Below are 22537 nucleotides of genomic sequence, written 5' to 3' on the forward strand. Positions count from 1 at the left end.
TTGTGTGTAAGTTGGAACAAGTATATTAATCTATTATTAGCTGTAATGGCCTTCATTAGTAAGTATGAGTCATGCGTTAGGTTGGATGGTTATAACTCAGGGACTGCCTGCACTTGAGAACTCTCTCACACCTTAGCCTTTTCTTTTTCAGTTTAAACATTCTTAGTTCTTTCAGATATTCTTTATATTTTATGATTTTATATTGTGATTGTTGGTTTGGATATTTGTCTCTCTTAGGACTATTTTTTTCCCCATGTTTTGGGAAATTTAGTTTGCAGGCTCATTTTGAATGAGAATTATATTTAAAAATTTTTACTTTCTTTCCCATGCATCTTATCTATTGGTTTTATAATTTTATGAACATGGACTATTTCAGAACCAAGTCCTCTTTTTCTTTATTTTATTTTATTTTTTTCTGAGGCATAGTCTTACTTTGTCACTCTTGGTTTTGTTTTTTGTTTTTGTAGAGACAGAGTTTCACTTTATGGCCCTCGGTAGAGTGCCGTGGCCTCACATAGCTCACAGCAACCTCCAACTCCTGGGCTTAAGCGATTCTCTTGCCTCAGCCTCCCGAGTAGCTGGGACTACAGGCGCCCGCCACAACGCCCGGCTATTTTTTGGTTGCAGTTTGACCGGGGCCGGGTTTGAACCCGCCACCCTCGGTATATGGGGCCGGCGCCTTACCGACTGAGCTACAGGCGCCGCCCCCACTTTGTCACTCTTGGTAGAGTGGTATGGCATCATAGCTCAAAGCAACCTCAAACTATTGGGCTCAAGCAATCCTCGTGCCTCAGCCTACCAAGTAGCTGGCACTACAGGTGCCTGCCACAATGCCTGGCTATTTTTTAGAGGGTCTGGCTTTTGCTCAGGCTGGTCTCCAATCCTGAGTTTAGGTAATCCACCTTCCTTGGCCTCCCAAATCTTTTTCTTTTTTTTCCTTTTTCTTTTTCTTTCTTTCTTTTTTTTCTTGAGATAGAGTCTCACTATGTCACCCTCAGTAGAGTGCTATAGTGTCACAGCTCACAGCAACCTCAAACTCTTGGGCTTAAGCAATTCTTTTGCCTCAGCCTCCCAAGTAACTGCGACTACAGTTGCCCGCCACAACACCCAGCCTTTTTTTTTTTTTTTTTGTAGTTGTCATTGTTGTTTAGCTGACCTGGGCTGGGTTCAAACACACCAGCCTGGGTATATGTGGCCGGCGCCCTACCCACTGAGCTACAGGTGCCACTCTTATTTATTTATTTATTTTGACAAGGTCTTGCTCTGTCATGTAGGCTGAAATGCAGTGGTACGATTATAGCTCACTGCAGCCTTGAATTCCTGGGCTCAAGTGATCTTCCCAAATAACTGAGAAAACAGGTATGTGCTACTGTGCCTAGCTCAGTTTTTTAATTTTTTGAAGAGATAAGGTCTTCTTATGTTGCCCAGGCTGGGCTTCCAGTCATGAGTCACCATGCCCTACCAGAGCCAAGTCTTAACATGGTATTTGGAGCTTCTAGCTATGTTGTGATACTGGGGGATTGGGATCTAGTTTTCAAATCTTGAGTTCCTTGCTTACCATGTTAGAGTGAAGGTTTTTTCCCCTCCCGCAGTAACCCTCAGACCCATAACTTGCAGCAAACCTAGTATCAAGCAGAAATGCTCTGCCTTCGTTCTCAGCTTAAGCAGAAAGTCTTGCAGTGCCTTCACTCTGGAATGGATCCTTTTGGTTTCATGTAATTCAGTCTGTCATCCTAGGCTGTCAGTGCTTTCCACACCTGCAACTCTGGAGGTGTGTGCCTTGACTCCAAATACCCCTTTGGGTTTTCTGTGTCTTTTCTAGGGTCCACATAGATATCTCTGTCATTTTCTTTTTTTTTTATCTCTGTCATTTTTTATGTTAGCCATTTCTTTTTGGTTATGTCTTTCTATATTTATCTTCTTTACCTTTTTTTTTTTTTTTAAGAGAGAGAGTCTTACTTTGTTGCCCTCGTAGAGTGCGGTAGTGTCACAGCTCACAGCAACCTCCAGCTCTTGGGCTTAGGCGATTCTCTTGCCTCAGCCTCCCGAGTAGCTGGGACTACAGGTGCCCGCCACAATGCCTGGCTATTTTTTGTTGCAGTTTGTCTGGGGTCGGGTTTGAACCTGCCACCCTCAGTATATGGGACTGGCGCCCTACTCACTGAACCACAGGTGCTACCCTTCTTTACTATTTGACTAGATCAGAGGTTATATGTTAAAGTGACCTTCTTATGGCTTCTAAATCATTTGTACCTGTGGTTTCTGGACCTAAAAAGTTAATATACTGACCAGCTAAAATCCTAAGCTTGGTTGTCTAGGACATAGCAGCCCAAAATTGAATTAGCTTTTTTTGGTGTGTGTGTGTGGGGGGGGCAATCACCCTATATTGTGACTTCAGATTGAGTTTGTATTCAGTTGAAGCTTCTATATACATGCTGCTGCTCAGCTAAATGAAATTGTTACTTACTCCTGTGCTATTGAGAGTGTGCTGTCCTAAGCAGCAACATTAATAACACCTGGAAATGGTCAGATTTGCAGAATAGTATTGAGTTCTCATTTTTACAAGTTCCCTAGATGATTCCTATGCAAATTTAAGTGCTATAATGAAGGAAGGTGAGGTCATAGGATGACATTTGGATGATAGTATTGATTTTTATGATTTTTAGTGAATTTATGGATAAATCTAAGTTTTCTTTTGTTAACTAATTCATTAATCTATTTTGCATGAATTGACTATTTGTATTAATCTAAAGCTTTGGTTAAATATTTGAGACTGGCTTTAATTTGTGTTTATTTTCATTTAAAGAAAAGAAAGGAGATCATCTCCCCAACCTGGGCTTGCACTTTATAGTAGAACCTCTGTCAGTTGACCACCCAAAGAACAGTAACAAACTGGACAATATATGGGAGTGGTCAACATAAGGACCTACGCCTACCGTACTGATATGTGTATGTGGTGGTCTATGAAAATTAGGGCAACTTAAGGTGGTCAATATAGAGAGGTGGTCAGCTACGGAGGTTCCACTGTAATTTTATTTAATTTGAAAAGTGAATCATCTTTTTTTCATATTTAGTGTTTGATATGAATGGTAAGAAATTATATTTTATAAATAAAAGTGTAAAAGATGTTTTAAAAAAGCATTTTGCTTAATAGAATTTAATATCTCTTCAAAACAACTAAGAGTATATTATAAAAGTCTTACCACAAAAATAAGTAAATGAGTTGATGGTTATGTTTTTTGCATATTGTTATTTTAAGCATTCCACATGGTATATCAAATCATCACATTGTACCCCATAAATGTATACAGTTATGATTTAATAACAATTAAGTTTGGCACCCATAGCTCAGGGGGTAGGGTGCCGGCCACATACGCCGAGGCTGGCGGGTTTGAACCTGGCCTGGGTCTGCTAAAACAACAATGACAACTGCAACAAAAAAATAGCTGGGTGTTGTGGCGGGCGCCTATGGTACTAGCTTCTTGGGAGGCTGAGGCAAGAGAATCACTTAAGCTCAAGAGTTTGAAGTTGCTGTGAGCTGTGATGCGACGGCACTCTACCAAGGGCAACATAGTGAGACTCTGTTTGAAAAATAAAAAAATAAAATAAAAACTAAGTTTAAAAAATCTATTAAAAAAAGAATTTAGTATCTCCTTTCTAAGTAATTTAACCAGTTTTATTTTAAAGCAAATTGCCCTTTGGTTTTGTTTTTGAAACTTTTTTTTTAGCCTACATCAAGTGAAAACATTTGTGGAAGCAGTATGCAGAAATTGTAGAAATCTGTATACACAAATACATGGACAAATATAGTGATTTTTTCAAGAGTTTACTTTTTCATTTTTTAAAACCCCCGTCTAACATTTGCCCATACTGTTTATTGCTGTGGGATCTTTCCTCTTGATCATCCCTGATTCACCTTTTGAGCTTTTGGGCTGTAAGAATTTCTTATATGAAAATGATGTCCTGGGGGGCGGTGCCTGTGGCTCAGTGGGTAGGGTGCTATCCCCATATACTGAGGGTGGCAGGTTTGAACCCAGCCGCGGCCAAACTGCAACAAAAAAATAGCCAGGCGTTCTGGTGGGCGCCTGTTGTCCCAGCTAAAAAAAGAAAGAAAGAAAAATGATGGCCTAAATTCTGCATCTGTGGCTCTTGATAGCATCAGTGATTTATTTTCCTTTTTTTAAGAGACAGAGTCTCACTTTGTTGTCCTCGGTAGAGTGCCATAGAGTCACAGCTCACAGCAACCTCCAGCTCTTGGGCTTAGGCAATTCTCTTGCCTCAGCATCCGAGTAGTTGTGATACTTACAGGCGCCCACCACAACGCCCAGCTATTTTTTTGTTGCAGTTTGGCTGATGCCAGGTTTGAACCTGCCACCCTCAGTACATGGAGCTGGTGCCCTACTCACTGACCCACAGGAGCCGCCCCTTATTTTTCTTTTTTAATGACTAGAATATCATGTTTTTAATGGCTAGAATACACATACTATCGTCTTAACACTACAACCTGAAAATCTAAGACCCATAGAGGTAATATTTTATCCATTCCATAGGTTTGTATTTTTTTTGTTTTGAGACAGAGTCTCTCTCTGGCACCCTGACTAGAGTGTTCTGGCATTATAGCTCACAGCAACCTCAAGTTCTTGGGCTCAAGCAATCCTCTTGCCTCAGTTTTTCTATTTTTAGTAGAAACGGGGTCTCGCTATTGCTCAGGGTGATCTTTCAAGTGATCCACCCACCTCAACCTCCCAGAGTGTAGGATTACATGAGGAGCCACCGTGCAAGGCCATAGGTTTGAATTTTTGATGTTGAATTTAATGAACCAAGAATATTTATTTACATGGTTTGTCTTTGGATATATTTCTAGGGATGTCCTTTAACTCCATTGCCTCCAGTTAGTATTGCTATTCGATTTACCTATGTACTTCAGGATTGGCAGCAGTATTTTTGGCCTCAGCAACCTCCAGGTGAGTCATTTAGAACAAAACTTACTGAACATAAATGGAAAAGAAAATACATTCAGAAATTAAAGTTACTTAATAGTGTTTCAAGTGTTTAACATTAACAATATCTGAAACTTATTATGGATATAAATTTCTGTAGGTTTACATGGATATAAAAAACTGCAGGTTTTCTAGAGATAGGACTACTTCATATTTGACAGCTTGTCTTTGAAACCTGGTATTATTTAGAAGGCATTCTCTGCTGTGGAGGATCATGTGCTGTAAATTACTGTATATTGAATGATTAAAATGTTTGTTTTTAGAATATATTATAATAAGAGGAATCATAATTATAAGCTGAAAAGAGACATGCAGAAAATCTTATAGAAAGTAGAATTTTAAGAAGAGGGCTAAATAAGGAAAGGAGAGAGGAAAAATATGTGTGTTTCCCCAATCTTATGGGGAAAATCATAGAATAATTTAACTTTAATCATTTTATAAAAATGTAATTAAAATCAATTTACCTGCATAGCTATTGATAAACTGATTCATTCAACATTCCTTAATTATTAGCCTGTAGTAGGCCAGGCTATGCTGAGGATAGAAATGTGAATAACACACTATCCAAGTTCCAGAAAAGCTTGGCTTGATGGACACATATCCGAATTAAGTGAAGTTTGATTCCTGGGTATTTCTTTCACATGTGTAAATTATTTTCAAGTACATTAAATAAGAAATTTAATATAAACTTATAAATAATTATAAGGATTTTATTAGCTTTAAAACATTTTTCAGTCTATCTGCCCCAGAGAGAAATAATATAAATGAATATTTTTTACTCTTTCTTTTTGTTCTAAGTAGTTTAAAGGAAAATAATAATTGATAGCATGAAATGCTATTAATTAATAGCATTTAAAATTAATGTAATACATAGCTTTTGGCAGTTGAGTACTATTACTCTATTATTTTATATACTACTGAAAAAATGGAAACTCTATTATACATTAAAAGGACTATGTCTGAACTACAGCTATCAAATAAAAGCTAAGCTTGTAATTTATATTAGAAGAAAGACTCAAATGTTTGTATTAGTAATTTTAATTCCCAGATAACAGTACCCATTGGACAATCTGTAGTCATTTTCCAGTTCGAAGTTTCGATTCTTACCTTCCCCTTTCTTTTTTCCAAGGCCACTCTATTAAGAAATTTTAAAAGATTTCCCAAGGTGGTGTGGTCTGCTGATGATCTAAGAAGAAGCCTCAGAGCTAGAATCTTCACTTTATAATTCTGATTGCCAATATGGTCTTCATTAATGTTCTATTGCCAAGTGTTTTTTTTTTTTTGTTTGTTTGTTTTTAGAGATAGATTTTCACTCCATTGCCCTCCATAGAGTGCCGTAGTGTCACAGCTCACAGCAACCTCCAGCTCTTGGGCTTAGGCAATTCTCTTGTCGCAGCCTCCCACTAGCTGGGACTACAGGCTCCCGCCACAATGCCCAGCTATTTTTTTTTTGTTGTTGTTGTTGTAGTTTGGCCGGGGCCAGGTTTGAACCAGCCACCCTGGGTATATGGGGCCAGCTCCCTACTCACTGAGCCACAGGTGCTGCCCTATTGTCAAGTTTTTTAATGGGAATAAAAGTATTAACCTTCTCCTTCAGTACATTGAAGCCCATAAAAATTCTTAACATTTTCTTTTATAAGGGGAAGGGATTGAACATGTTAGATAATATGAACCAGAGACTGTGCTTGTATTTTATATCCTATTGAGTAATTCACATTTATCTCCAAGATAAGCATTTTCTTTCTGAAAGATGTAAGTTTCTTAGAGATTGTTAAGTTTCTTTTTTTTTCTTTTTTTAACCAAACATTTAATAAACATTATTTTGGTAAAATATATATAATATAAAATTTGCCATTCCAACCATTTTTAAGTGTACAGTTCAGGGGTGTCATAAAGTACATTCAAATTGTTGTGTAACCATCACCACCATCCATTTCCAGAAATTTATTTATCTTCTAAAGACGAAACTCTGAACCTATTAAACACTACCTCCCCATTCCTCCTTCTACCCAGACCATGGAAACAATCATTCTGCTTCTGTAGGAATCTGATTACTCTGAATACTTCATATGCTGTATTTGTCCTTTTGTGATTGCCTTATTCACATAGCATAATGTTCTAAAGTTTTATCCATATCGTAGCATATGTCACAAACATAACCTTGTATGTATGTGTATAAACACATCTTATTTATTCATTTATCTATTGATAAGAGATTGGGTTGCCTCTTCCTTTTGGGTGACAAATTAAACTATTTATTTTAATCTTAATGAGAAATTTTATTTTTTATTTATTTTTTTCCTTTTTCTAGTTCAAATTAATATGAGGATATAAATTTTTAGGTTACTCAGGAAGTGAGAACAATGTAACTTAAAAGATTGTTTAAGTTTCTTTTTTTTTTTTTCTGAGACAGAGTCTCATTGTGTAGCCCTTTGTACAGTGCCGTGGTATCACAGCTCACGGCAACCTCAAACTCTTGGGCTTAAGCGATTCTCTTGCCTTAGCCTCCCAAGTAGCCGGGACTACAAGCGCCCACCACAACACCTGGCTATTTTTTGTTGCAGTTGTCCTTGTTGTTCAGCAGGTCAGGGCAGGGTTTGAACCCACCAGCCTTGGTGCATGTGGCTGGCGCCCTGCCAGCTGAGCTACAGGTGCCGAGCCTGTTTAAGTTTCTTCAAGGACTGGCTCAAGGTCACATGGTCACCAAGTGATAAAATTGCATTCAAACACTATTCAAACTCCAAATCCCATGTTTTCATTTCATACTGTTGCTTCTCAACTTTTTTTTTTTTTTTTTTTTTTTTTGTAGAGACAGAGTCTCACTTTATGGCCCTCGGTAGAGTGCCGTGGCCTCACACAGCTCACAGCAACCTCCAACTCCTGGGCTTAAGCGATTCTCTTGCCTCAGCCTCCCGAGTAGCTGGGACTACAGGCGCCCGCCACAGCACCCAGCTATTTTTTGGTTGCAGTTCAGCCGAGGCCGGGTTTGAACCCGCCACCCTCGGTATATGGGGCCGGCGCCCCACCAACTGAGCCACAGGCGCCGCCCTGCTTCTCAACTTTTAATTCAGTTAAAACTTTTGCACAATTATGTTTTAGTAATAATTTTAAATTTACTACTTTATAAAAATGTGGTCATTGTAATTTTGTAGCTGTTAGAAATTCACATCTTGTAATAGTGTTAGTGATTCTGATCTTTCTTTAGTTGGAAAATAGAATGAATTGACTTGAAAAAATTGATCTATGTATAATGACTAATTTTAATAATTTAAGGTGTAGATATTAGTTAGGCGTGATTTTAGCAAATATGGAGAAAGTTTATAACTCAGTAGACTTTAAATTTAGGGATTCCATATAATACAAATAATTAAAAACCACATCTGTATTATTTCAAAGAGAAATAAATATCTTTTTGATAGTGTTTGAAGTGTTTCCTCAGGAGGGATGGAACTGAGACTAATAGGCCCTCTAAATTTTCCTCCAGTCTTCATGCACCATTCATAATGGAAAGGAATTTCTGAACTTTAATTAAGTACATTTCCTATCTATTACTAACCAGAATATTGTGTACTTTTATAACTAGTGACAGATTCGCTAGTTCGCCATTAAGAAATTATTGACAGCAGAACTGATGAATGTAGGTTGGTGACTAAAATTTTTAATATTGGATAATTTTTTATATTATATGTATATTATATTTTATATTATATTTATATTATCACATTCTTAGAAAATTAAAAAACAGTCTTACAGAAATAGTATTCTCTCAAGTAATAGTTAAGGAATTTTTCAGAAGGGAAAAATTTAGAATACATGGGTCGAATGAAAAATTAGATAAATAGGAAACAGCTTGTCCTTTTAACCCTAATGTTCTCAGGAAAAGTCTTTAATATTTGACTATAATTTACTTTAACTTGCTACATGTATTCTGTTCTAAGCACTTTTAAAGTTATAATCTTCCATAGGCCTTAACCTAACTAGATTAGATTCTTTATGTATATGTTTTTTGCCAAATGATAGAAAAATATTTCTTTTTGTTCAGATATAGATGCCCTTGTAGGAGGAGAAGTTGGAGGCCTAGAGTTTGGCAAGTTACCGTTTGGGGCCTGTGAGGATCCTATTAGGTGAGAATTTCAACCTATCATTTGATTTGTGGATTATTTGGCTTCTAAAATTTATATTGATACTGATTTTACTGTGGATAGTGACACTAGAGCCTGCTGAGATGAATGTAAGAAATAAAGACCCATACCTGTTTTCTTTGTTTTTTAATTTTATATGAAAACTTTCTGAAGTTTAATATTCATCAAGAGTTCAACAAACTACATCATATGGGCCAAATCTGGCCAGTAGCTTATTTTTGTATGGCCAGTGAGCTCAAAATAGTTTTTATATTTTTCAGGGCTATTAAAAAAAAATGAATATAACAGAGATTTTGCTTATAAAGGCTAAAGTATTTACTCTTCGGCTTTTTGTAGAAAACGTTTGCCAACATGATTTTTCAAAATTGAGTTACAAACGTAATTTATCTACCATAAAATTCTCCATTTAAAAGTGTTTAATGCAGTAGTTTTATGTATTTATAGCTGTATAGCCATTATCACTATGTAATTCCATAATATTTTAATTGCCTCAGAAAAAAACTCTTCACCTTTTATCATTGACTACTGCCATCCCATCAATCTTCTCAGTCCCTTCAGCTCTCGCAAACACCAATCTACTTTCTGTCTCTATGGACTTACCTATTCTGGACATTCCATGTAAATGGGAAACACAAAACATGTAGCTTTTTGTGTCTGTCTTCTTTTACTTAGCATAATGTTTTTAGGGTTCATCCATGTTGTAGCATTAATCAGTGCAATATTCCCCCCCACTCCTCAGGGAAGGAATGACCTCTAATGGATACCTCAGACTGCAGATAGTCCTGTACCCTATATATGCTGTTTGTTCCTATACTTATATACCAACAATAAAGCTTAATTCAAAAATAAGTCACAGGCTTGGTATGGTGGCTAACCCCTGTAATCCCAGCATTCTGGAAGGCCAGGGTGGGAGGATCACTTGAACTTAGGAATTTAGACACTGTTTCTACAAGTATATAAAAATTAGCTAGGTATGTAGTCCTGGGAGACAGAAGCAAGATGATTCTTAAACCTAGTTGTTTGAGGTTGCTGTGAGCTAGACTGAGGCCATGCCATTCTAGCCTGGGCAACCAAGTGACATTCTGCCTCAAAAATTTTTTTTAATTAAATAAAAAAAATTGTGGAAGTAAGATTAACAACAACAATAACATAATAGAACAATTATAATAATATACTGTAATAATAGTTTTGTGAATATGATCTCCCTCTCTATCAAGGTGTTTGGTTTTTTTTTTGGTAGAGACAAGAGTCTCACTTTATTGCCGCCCATGTTAGAGTGCTGTGGCGTCATATAGCTCACAGCAACCTCCAACTCCTGGGCTTAGGTGATTCTCTTGCCTCAGCTTCCTGAGTAGCTGGGACTACAGGTGCCTGCCACAATGCCGGGCTATTTTTTTGTTGCAGTTTGGCTGGGGCCGGGTTTGAACCCGCCACCTTTAGTATATGGGGCCGGCACCCTACCCACTGAGCCACAGGCAGCGCCCTCTATTAAGGTATCTTATTTGTACTATATTCACACTTCATGTGATCTGTCAATTTTTTTTATTATGTTAAAAAATTTTTTATTTTTTGGGATTCATTGAGGGTACAAAGAATTAGGTTTACACTGATTGCATTTGTTAGATAAAGTCCCTCTTATAATTGTGTCCCGGCCCCAAGAGGTGTGCCATACACCATGACCCCCATCCCCCTCCCTCTTCCCCTCTTCCCACTTGCTTATTCCTCTGCACCCCCTTGTATTAGCTCACCTACTGTTTTTATATTAGAATTGAGTACATTGGATTCTTGTGATGCTTTACTAAGAAGAATATGTTCTACCTCCATCCAGGTAATGACCAAGGCAATTACTAAGTGACTGATGAGTGGGTAGTATATACAGTGTAGAAAGACAGGACAAAGAGATGATTCACCTCCCAGGTGTATGGCTTAAGATTTCATACCACTCGGAACAGTGCACAATTTAAAACTTACATGTTTTTTCTGAAATTTTCTATTTCATATTTTCAGACCATGACTGATTGTAGGTAATTGAAACAACAGAAAGTAAAACTGTGATAAAGAGGGACTACTATACTTCATTACTGCTTATGGCTATAAATGTGCCATTGTATGGATATACCACATTTTGTTTATCTATTCATAAGTTGATTGGTTTTTATTTACACTTTTTGGCCATTCTGTATAGCATGATTTTTTAATGTTGCAAAGCATTAACTTCATAAGGAGGTACTACCATTTGCTGAACCAGTTGTTTCCAGTTTGTTATGTTACAAATAACTCTACTTTTAACATAATTTTATTTTCTTAGGTTACATTTCTAGACATAGAATTGCTGAATCAGAGGACATATGTACAATATTAAAGCTTTTGAATTTATGTTTTATTTTAGTGAACTCCATTTAGCAACTACATGGTCTCATCTAACTGAAGGGATCATAGTGGATAATGATGTTTATTCGTAAGTATGTTAAGAGTATTACGTTGAAATTAAAAAATTTCAGTAAATTAACCCAAGTGGTTATTAATTTTCCTTTTTGTTTACGTCAATTTCTGATAAGGTTGGTTGAGTTTTCTATTTTTATAGATCAATCAATATGTATGAGAGGTATGTTTTATGTTGCTAGTTTTGCAGATGTGATCTTTAGTTCAGGTATAATAAATAATTTAAATCTTACTGTATGTTAGCAAAGAAGATGTCTTCAGCAGTGCATAATTCTGTTCAACTAATTCTTAGTTGGTAAAAGCATTTCCTAACGTGCTTTGAAGAGATGATGGTTGTCAGAATATGCAGAAATGTTTGATCATTATATATTGTAACTAATAAAACATCCATGCCCTATGCCCTATACTCCTTTGCAGTGAAAACAAGTTGAAAATTTCAGTAAAAAAAGGAAAGAAAAAGAAAATTTCAGTAAGCATTATCTAGGAAGAATGTGGAGAAAAGGGAAGGCAATTTTGGTAGCTTCTTATGCTTGAGGCAGAACAGTGAGAAATAGGACACTTTTCATATTTGCTGCTGAAGAAAGTAACATGAGTGTTCTTAATCAGATAATTTAAGAAAAAACTAAGTATAATCTTGTTACTTAAAAGCAGCCAATTTATGTTTTGGAATATATCTTTCATAAAAGTTTATGTATTATTTACTTTATTCATTTAATATAATGTATTGTTTTACATCTTTGATGCCAGACATTGAAGATCTTTGTTGTCCTTTTTGATTGCTGCGTAGTATTCCATTAAGTGGAGGCACCATAATCTATTTAATTGAGAAATTAAATTGAAGGCCATTTTGTTCAAGTTTCTATACTCTCATTTCTTTATTAATAGTGATATTAAACCCAGGTTGTTTAAGATAATTGTACATATTTGCTTGTTTCTCATTTCTTTATATATATTTATTTATTTATTTATTTTATTGTTATTATTTTTTGAGACATAGATTCTGTCACTCTGCGCAGAGTGCTGTATTGTCATAGCTCACAGCAATATCAAACTCCTGGGCTTATGAGAATAAGATAATATCCTTTCTGCCCTTAACAATGCCTAGCTAGTTTTTCTATTTTTAGTAGTGACAAGCTGTCACTGTTGCTCAGGCTGATCTCAAACTCCTGAACTCAAGCAGTACCCACCTCTCCCTCCTAGAGTGTTAGGATTACAGGCATGTGCCATGGTGCCTGATCTTTATGTTATTCTTAAAATATAATTCTCTCATTAGGTTATTAGTGTACATTGCCTGAATCATTTTTATATGTATTTTTTATTCTGTTTTATTTTGGTGTTTCCTTTTGTAATTGTTTGTCTAAGGGCTTTGACTTTTTTACAGTGTTCTTTTTTTGAAAACTTAACCAATATCATCTGTATATCTAGACAACAATTAGTTGAACCGGGCTAGATGCATTGCTTGTCCTTCTACGTTAAGATTTCACTAGACTGCATTTGAATAAGTTCATGAATCCTACGGATTGTTTTTATTAGGATCTTATGTTTATTGTTTTGCATTTTAGTGATTTGGATCCTCTTCAAGCTCCCCATTGGTCTGTTAGAGTTCGAAAAGCTGATAATCCTCAGTGTTTGCTAGGTAAGACATATTATGTTCTTTCTGGAAATACCACTAATCTCCCCTTATTCCAAATCAGGAACACTGAATACATTCTTTACATTTATTTCATCCATCAAAAAGATTAAAAGAAAATAATTTTGTCACCTCCTCGGTTAACACCATGTGGAAGAAATCTTTGCCAGCAGGAGTGAATCCTTTTTGGAATAGCACTACCAGAATTTCTTTCTTGTCTTTTATTTATTTATTTATTTTTATTTCTGAGCTGTGACACCATGGCACTCTACGAAGGGCTACATAGTGAGACTCTGTCTCAAAAAAAAGTTTCATGAGGTCTAGTGGGAGTACAGAACTTCATGATTTCTGCCTGTCAAATCAGAACTTGTCACCCTCCTGGCCCCATTCTCTTGCCTCACCCTCCCTTGTAGCTGGGACTATCAGCATGTTTACTTGGGAAGCTCAAAGTTATAATTGTCTTATTATATGCTTAGTCTTTCTAGTGATGATCCTGAAGCTCTCCATGGGCCCACCTGAAGTCACCTCATTAGCACAACAAGGGCACTCTTGTTACTCTGAAAATTCCAAGGATTTTTAAAGCTCTGTGACAAGAACCAGGAGCAAAGACCAATTGTATTTTATATTATGCCACCATAACCTTGGGTGTATATTACTACTTCATCTTGTTGACCATCATTTTGTCACTTACAAAATGAGATAATAATACATAAACGGCAAGATTTTCTTTTCTCTCCTTTTTTTAATTAAAAAAAAATTTTTTTTTAGAGACAGTCTCACTTTGTTGCCCTTGGTAGTGTGCTGTGGCGTCATAGCTCACAGGAACCTCTAGCTCATGGGCTTAGGCTATTCTCTTTTTTTTTTATTGTTAAATCATAGCTGTGTACATTAATGCAATCAAGGGGTACAGTGTGCTGGTTTCATATACAATCTGAAATATTCCCATCAAACTATTCAACGTAGCCTTTGTGGCATTTTCTTAGTTATTGTATGTAGACATTTGTATTCTGCCTTTAGTAAGTTTCGCCTGTACCCATTCTACGATGCACCATAGGTATGGCCCCACCTATTACCCTCCCTCCACTCTAACCTCCCCACTCCCTTACCCTTCCTTGGCCCTTTCCTCATAGTCTTGTGCTATAGTTGGGTTATAGCCTTCATGTGAAAGCTATAATTTAGCTTCACAGTAGGCCTGAGTACATTGGATACTTTTTCTTCCATTCCTGAGATACTTGGCTAAGAAGAATATGTTCCAGCTCCATCCATGTAAATATGAAAGAGGTAAAGTCTCCCTCTTTCTTTAAGGCTGCATAATATTCCATGGTATACATGTACCACAATTTGCAAGTCCATTCGTGGGTCGATGGGCACTTGGGCTTCTTCCATGACTTAGCAATTATGAATTGGGCTGCAATAAACATTCTGGTACAGATGTCTTTGTTATATTGTGACTTTTGGTCTTCTGGGTATAAACCTAGTAAAGGAATTATAGGATCGAATGGCAGGTCTATTTTTAGGTCTCTAAGTATTCTCCAAACATCCTTCCAGAAGGAACGTATTAGTGTGCATTCCCACCAGCAGTGTAGAAGTGTGCCCTTTTCTCCACATCCATGTCAACATCTCTGTTTTGGGATTTTGTTGTGTGGGCTACTCTTACTGGGGTTAGGTGATATCTCAAAGTACTTTAGATTTGCATTTCTCTGATGATTAAGGATGATGAGCTTTTTTCATGTGTTTGTAGATCGTGTGTCTGTCTTCTTTAGAGAAGTTTCTCTTCAAGTCCCTTTCCCACCCTGAGATGGGATCATGTGTTCTTTTCTTGCTAATACATTTGAGTTCTCTGTGGATTCTGGTTATTAGACCTTTATTGGAGGTATAATCTGCAAATATTTTCTCACATTCTGAGGGCTGTCTGCTCGCTGTACTTACAAAGCACTCTTGGCTGTGCAGAGGCTTTTTAGTTTGATCAGGTCCCAGTAGTGTATTTTTGATACTGCTTCAATTGCCTAGGGAGTCCTCCTCATAAAATATTCACCCAGGCTGATTCCTTCAAGAGTTTTCCCTGCACTTTCTTCAAGTATTTTTATAGTTTCATGTCTTAAGTTTAAATCTTTTATCCAGTGAGAGTCTGTCTTAGTTATGGTGAAAGGTGTGGGTCCAGTTTCAATCTTCTACAGGTTGCCAGGCAGTTCACCCAGCACCATTTGTTTTTTTTTTTTTTTTTTGAGGTAATTAAAAATGTATTTTCCATCTCCTAGTAATTGAATTGTGTACAAGCTTCAAGTTAATGAGGTCATCTACCCTCGAGCACTGACAGGAAAGCAGGAATAATTATCTTTCCATTTTTTCTTATGTAGCAATTAATTTTAACCATTCGCCTATACCCCACCTCCACTCCCCTCATCCCAGTCAGTCAAAGTCATCGCTAAACCGAATTGACAAACAATTGATACGGTGGCGGCACGGAGCTGCCAAGGCGGGCAAGGTAATCAATTGGCTGCAGCTGTTGAGGGCTAAGCACTTCCAGGTGAATGTCGCCTGAGATTTCACATTCTGCCACTTGGAGGACGTGGGACACACAGTGGTGGCTGGTGGAACATCTGGTGCCAGGTGGGCCGGGAAAGGGACACTGCTGACTTGGGAAGGCAACAGAAGGATGGACAAGGATGGATGGATGGACAGGACTTTGAAACAAAATGTCACTTATAAAAAGTGTTAACCAAAAATCAGGGAGATATGCATAGCTACACATTAAACTTGTCTCGAGCTTTTGACCTCAGGACACTTCTTAGAGATTTTTGGCTGGTAGAGTTTGGAGTAGGATCCTGCTGGTCAATCCTTCTAGAACTCATGGGGCACAAAAATCTTCTTCCCTCATTTAGCTCAACAAAAGTTCACTGCTGTTTTTAATCATCCTCCTTCTGGGATCACAGTGCTAAGGAATGATTTTCTCCAATTCAGCTAGTTTGGCCCCAAATGCATCATGTTGTGATGGGTAGTTACTAGAGTTTGTCCATCTGCTAGTTGGCCCAATATTTAGATCAAATCGTAGATTCATGACTCCACTTCATCCCCACTTGTCTTTCTAATGAGTGAAATTAGAAAAGGATCTCACTTTTGACAGGTTTGAGCCAACATGAGTATTTAAGAGATGGACAGGCAGAGAGAAGGGGAGAGATAGGGTCTGTGATGGCTGATTTTACGTGTCATCTTTTATTTATTTATTTATTTATTTTTTTTATTAAATCATAGCTGTGTACATTAGTATGATCATGGGGCACCATACACTTGGTTCATAGACCGTTTGACACATTTTCATCACACTAGTTAACATAGCTTTCGTGGCATTTTCTTAGTTATTTTGCTAAGACCTTTACATTCCACTTTTACTAGGATTCACATATTCCCTTGTAAGATGCACCACAGGTGTAATCCCATTAATCCCCCTCCCTCGACCTACCTGCCCCCTCCCCTCCCTTTCCCCCTTATCCCTATTCTTAGGTTGTAACTGGGTTATAGCTTTCATGTGAAGGTCCTACATTAGTTTCATAATAAGGGTGAGTACATTGGGTACACCCTTTTTCTTCCATTCTTGAGACACTACTAAGAAGAATATGTTGCAGCTCCATCCATGTAAACATGAAAGAGGTAAAGTCTCCATCTTTCTTTAAGGCTGCATAATATTCCATGGTGTACATATATCACAATTTATTAATCCATTCGTGGATCTATGGGCACTTGGGCTTTTTCCATGACTTAGCAATTATGAATAGGGCTGCGATAAATATTCTAATACAAATATCTTTGTTATGGGCGGCGCCTGTGGCTCAGTTGGTAAGGCTCCGGCCCCATATACCGAGGGTGGCGGGTTCAAACCCAGCCCCGGCCAACCTGCAACCAAAAAATAGCCGGGCGTTGTGACGGGCGCCTGTAGTCCCAGCTACTTGGGAGGCTGAGGCAAGAGAATCGCTTAAGCCCCAGGAGTTGGAGGTTGCTGTGAGCTGTGTGAAGCCACGGCACTCTACCGAGGGCCATAAAGTGAGACTCTGTCTCTACAAAAAAAAAAAACAAAAAACAAATATCTTTGTTATGATGTGATTTTTGGTCTTCTGGGTATATGCCCAGTAGAGGGATTACAGGATTGAATGGCAGATCTATTTTTAGATCTCTAAGTGTTCTCCATATCTCTTTCCAAAAGGAATGTATTAATTTGCATTCCCACCAGCAGTGCAAAAGTGTTCCCTTTTCTCCACATCCACGCCAACATCTCTGGTCTTGGGATTTTGTGATGTAGGCTAGTCTCACTGGAGTTAGATGATATCTCAAAGTAGTTTTGATTTGCATTTCTCTGATGATTAAAGATGATGAGCATTTTTTCATATGTCTGAAGGCCGTGCGCCTGTCTTCTTCAGAGAAGTTTCTCTTCAAGTCCTTTGCCCAGCCTGCAATGGGATCCCTTGTTTTTTTCTTGCTAATGCGTTTGAGTTCTCTGTGGATTCTGGTTATTAAACCTTTGTTGGAGACATAACCTGCAAATATCTTCCCCCGTTCTGAGGGCTGTTTGCTTGCTTTACTTACTGTGTTCTTGGCTGTGCCGAAGCTTTTTAGTTTGATCAAATCCCAATAGTGTATTTTTGAAGCAGCTTCAATTGCCCGGGGGGTCCTTCTCATGAAAAACTCGCCCAACCCAATTTCTTCAAAGTCTTTCCTGCACTCTCTTCTAGTATTTTTATAGTTTCATGTCTTAGGTTTAAATCTTTAATCCAGTGAGAGTCTATCTTGGTTAATGGTGAGAGGTGTGGGTCCAGTTTCAGTCTTCTACAGGTTGCCAGCCAGTTCACCCAGCACCATCTGTTAAATAGGGAATCTTTTCCCCATTGAATGTTTTTAATTGGCTTGTCAAAGATTAAATAACGGTAATTAGCTGGATTCATCTCTTGGTTCTCTATTCTGTTCCAGACGTCTACTTCTCTGTTTATGTGCCAGTACCATGCGGCTTTGATCACCTTCTATTTGTAGTATAGTCTGAGGTCTGGTAGCGTGATTCCTCCTGCTTTGTTTTTATTTTTGAGTAATGTCTTGGCTATTCGCATTTTTTTTCTGATTTCATATAAAACAAAGTATTGTTTTTTCAAGATCTTTAAAGTATGACAGTGGAACTTTAATGGGGATTGCATTGAAATTATATATTGCTTTGGGTAGTATGGACATTTTAACAATGTTGATTCTTCCCAACCATGAGCATGGTATATTTTTCCATTTGTTAACATTCTCAGCTATCTCTTTTCTTAGAGTTTCATAGTTCTCTTTATATAGGTCTTTCACGTCCTTTGTTAGATAAACTCCCAAGTATTTCATCTTCTTTGGCACTACTGTGAATGGGATAGAGTCCTTAACTGTTTTTTCAACTTGACTATTGTTGGTATATATAAAGGCTACAGATTTATGAATGTTGATTTTGTAACCTGAGACGCTGCTGTATTCCTTGATCACTTCTAAGAGTTTTGTAGTAGAGTCCCTAGTATTTTCCAGATATACAATCATATCATCTGCGAAGAGCAAAAGTTTGATCTCTTCTGACTCTATGTGGATACCCTTGATCGCCTTTTCTTCCCTAATTGCGGTGGCTAAAACTTCCATTACAATGTTAAAGAGCAATGAATACAATGGGAAAAGCCTTGTCTGGTTCCTGAGTGGAAATGATTCCAATTTAACTCCATTCAATATGATATTGGCTGTGGGTTTGTTGTAGATGGCCTCTATCAGTTTAAGAAATGTCCTTTCTATACCAATTTTCTTAAGTGTTCTGATCATGAATGGATGTTGGATGTTATCAAAAGCTTTTTCTGCATCGATTGAGAGAATCATATGGTCTTTGTTTTTTAATTTGTTTATGTGCTGAATTACATTTATAGATTTACGTATATTGAACCAGCTTTGAGACCCTGGGATAAAACCGACTTGGTCATGATGTATGATTTGTTTGATATGTTGCTGGATTCTGTTTGTTAGAATCTTGTTGAATATTTTTGCATCTGTATTCATTAGTGGTATTGGTCTATAATTTTCTTTTCTTGTTGGGTCTTTTCCTGGTTTGGGGATCAGGGTGATGTTTGCTTCGTAGAACGTGTTGGGTAGTCTTCCTTCTTTTTCTACCTTTTGGAACAGGTTGAGTAATACAGGTACTAATTCCTCTTTAAAGGTTTGGTAGAATTCTGACGTAAAACCATCTGGTCCCGGGCTTTTCTTTTTGGGGAGATTTTGTGTGGTTGATGTTATTTCCGAACTTGATATGGGCCTGTTCAACATTTCCACTTGATTTTGGTTAAGTCTTGGAAGGTGATGTGCTTCCAAGTAACGGTCAATTTCCTTCAGATTTTCATATTTCTGAGAATATAGTTTCTTGTAATATTCATTAAGGATTTTTTGGATTTCTGAGGGGTCTGTTGTCATTTCATCTTTGTTATTTCTGATTGATGAGATTAGAGATTTTACTCTTTTTTTCCTGATTAGGTTGGCCAAAGGTTTATCTATTTTGTTGACCTTTTCAAAAAACCAGCTTTTTGATTTATTGATCTGTTGTATTATTCTTTTGTTTTCCATTTCATTTAGTTCTGCTCTGATTTTGGTTATTTCTTTTCTTCTACTGGATTTGGGGTTGGAGTTCCTGTTGTTATTGAGTTCGACTTTTATTCCATGATGTTCTGAGAAGATGCAAGGAATAATTTCTATTTTTAAAAATTTGCTGAGGTTAGATTTGTGGCCTAGGATGTGGTGGATTTTGGAGTATGTTCCGTTGGCTGATGAGAAGAATGTGTATTCAGTTTTGTTGGGATGAAATGTTCTGTAGATGTCTATTAAGTCCAGATGTTGAATGGTTAAGTTTAAATCTAAAATTTATTTGCTCAGCTTCTTTTTGGCAGATCTATTCAGCACTGCTAAAGGGGTGTTAAAATCTCCAACTACTATGGAGCTGAAGGAAATCAAGTTGCTCCTGTCTGTTAGAGTTTCTCTTACAAATTGAGGTGCGTTCTGGTTGGGTGCATAAATATTAATAATTGAAATCTCATCATATTGAGTATTAACCTTTAACAAATATGAAGTGTCCTTCCTTATCCTTCCTTATTTCGGTTGGTTTAAAGCCTATTGCATCTGCGAATAGGATTGCAACACCTGCTTTTTTCTACTTTTCATTTGCCTGGAGTATCGATGACCATCCCTTCACCCTGAGTCTAAATTTGTCTTTTAATGTAAGATGCGATTCTTGTATGCAGCAGTTATCTGTCTTAAGTTATTGTATCCAGTCAGCCAACCTGTGCCTCTTTAGAGAACATTTTAAACCATTCACATTAATTGAGAATATTGATAAGCCTTTCGAAAGTCTGGTGGACATTTTTAATCCTTTTGTGACTGTGGAAGTTGGAATTTGATCAAAATTTTCTGGGTGGGTTTACTTTTGTGGTGGAGGATTATGCTGGTCTTTATGGAGTATAGGTCTGAGAATATCCTGGAGAGCTGGTTTAGTTATGGCAAATTTCTTCAACACGTGACGGTCATTGAAGTATTTAATTTCTGCATCATAAATGAAACTCCTGTACTCCTGTAGCTGGGTACTGGATCCTGGGTTGAAAGTTATTTTGTTTTGGGAGATTAAAAGTCGATGACCATCCTCTTCTAGCTTGAAAGGTTTCAGCAGAGAAATCTGCAGTTATTCTAATAGTTTTGTCCTTGTAGGTGATGGTTTTTTTTCGTCTGGCTGCTTTCAGAATTTTTTCCTTCATATTAACTTTAATGAAGTTGATTCTGATGTGTCTGGGGGATGTCTTATTTGGGTTGAGTCGTGCTGGAGTTCTGAAACTCCTATCTGAATTTCAGAATCTCTTGGCATGTCTGGAAAGTTCTCCTTCATAATCTCATGGAGAAGAGACTTTGTGCCTTGTGAAGCCACTTCGTTGCTTTCAGGGATCCCTATAAGACGAATATTAGTTTTCTTCGAATTATCCCAGATCTCTCTGAGAGAGTAATCTGTTTTTGCCCTCCATTTCTCTTCCTCTTTGAGAGTTTGGGAGCATTCGAAAGCTTTGTCTTCAATGTCAGAAATCCTTTCTTCTGCTTGCTCCATTCTGTTACTGAGGGATTCTGCTGTGTTTCTGAGATCTTTGAGGGCTACAACTTCTTGTCTCAGTGTGTCAAAATCTTTGTTCATTTGGTCTTTGAATTCGTTGAATTCTTGAGATATCTTTTGTGTTACTGCTTGGAATTCTAATTCGATCTCATTTGCTATCCAGATTCTGAATTCGATTTCTGACATCTCAGCTATTTGTTTGTGCCTGGGACCCTGTGCTGTGTCTGCCCCATTGATCCTTGGGAGAGTTGATCTACTCTGACTTCATCTTGCCAAAGTTTTCCTGTTGATTTCGCCTCATGATTGTTTTTCACCGTTGCCTCTGGCCATCCTCAGATTTAGGGAGGTGTCTCTCCAAGATTAGACCCCAGCAGGATCACTCTGTTGTTGCTGGATCTTTGTAGGGAGTGACCCTGTGTAGTCCCTCTGGGGCTGCCCCGGCCAGGGAGTTCTGGTTATGGAAGCAGCTCTGGCGTGTGACACACCTGGATCCAGCAACAGGGCGGGAGGTGGTGTGCACAGTTCTGGGAGTGCCTGGCGCCCGGTGACTTTGGCACAGAGAGCCCGAGGCTCCAGCAGTCTGTGGCTAGGAGATGGGCTCTGTGCAGAGGCAGGGAGGGTTCCGGAGGGCACGCGGCTACCAGAGTCGCTGGCTAGATGAGCAGGCCGGTGTGGAGGCAGGGCGGGTACAGGAGGGAGGACACAGGGTTGCGGGGCTCCTGTAGTTCCTGGTCAGGGCATGCAGAGGCCCGATGTGTGCGGATGGCGGGTTGGGGTCATGGCGCAGCTCTTAAGGAGGTCCAGGCAGCGCCAAGCCCAGGAGTTTGAGGTTGCTATGAGCTGTGACGCCATGGCACTCTACCCTGGGCAACAGCCCGAGGCTCCAGTGTGCCAAGACCGGTCTCACTCTACCCCTGAGGGTTAAGGCTGTAAGGCAGCTCTGTTCCCGCCTTTAGGCTGCTCAGTCACTGTGTTATTAGCTCCCACCCGATCGTTGCTCTGCGACCCTGAGGGCGGAGCTTGCTGGGGCTGTTCTCTCACAATGGCTCCCTGTGGCTCACAGCCAAACACTATTAGCAACGTCCGGCTCAGCAGCTCAGCAGTCTGGGGCCCCAGAGAATGCCCAAAGTTCTCCTCACTTCTGTTCAGTCTCTCTCCAAAGGCACTTCAACTGAGTGCCAAGTCCAAAAACACCGAA

The 22537-nt window shown here is 38.3% G+C and overlaps 1 protein-coding gene across 6 annotated transcripts in view; it reads left to right on the forward strand.

Moving 5' to 3' along the window:
* The window catches only part of RAB3GAP1 (RAB3 GTPase activating protein catalytic subunit 1), a 142813-nt gene that overhangs the window by 61115 nt on the left and 59161 nt on the right, over window positions 1-22537 (forward strand). For all 6 annotated transcript variants that reach the window (XM_053596676.1, XM_053596678.1, XM_053596679.1 and 3 more), the window contains 4 exons: window positions 4865-4964; window positions 9043-9124; window positions 11532-11600; window positions 13147-13220. In XM_053596676.1, the coding sequence (XP_053452651.1) occupies window positions 4865-4964; window positions 9043-9124; window positions 11532-11600; window positions 13147-13220 (325 nt within the window). The remainder of the gene's footprint in view (window positions 1-4864; window positions 4965-9042; window positions 9125-11531; window positions 11601-13146; window positions 13221-22537) is intronic.

This window comes from Nycticebus coucang, chromosome 7 (genome assembly GCF_027406575.1).
Source record: "Nycticebus coucang isolate mNycCou1 chromosome 7, mNycCou1.pri, whole genome shotgun sequence".
NCBI classification, from domain to species: domain Eukaryota; kingdom Metazoa; phylum Chordata; class Mammalia; order Primates; family Lorisidae; genus Nycticebus; species Nycticebus coucang.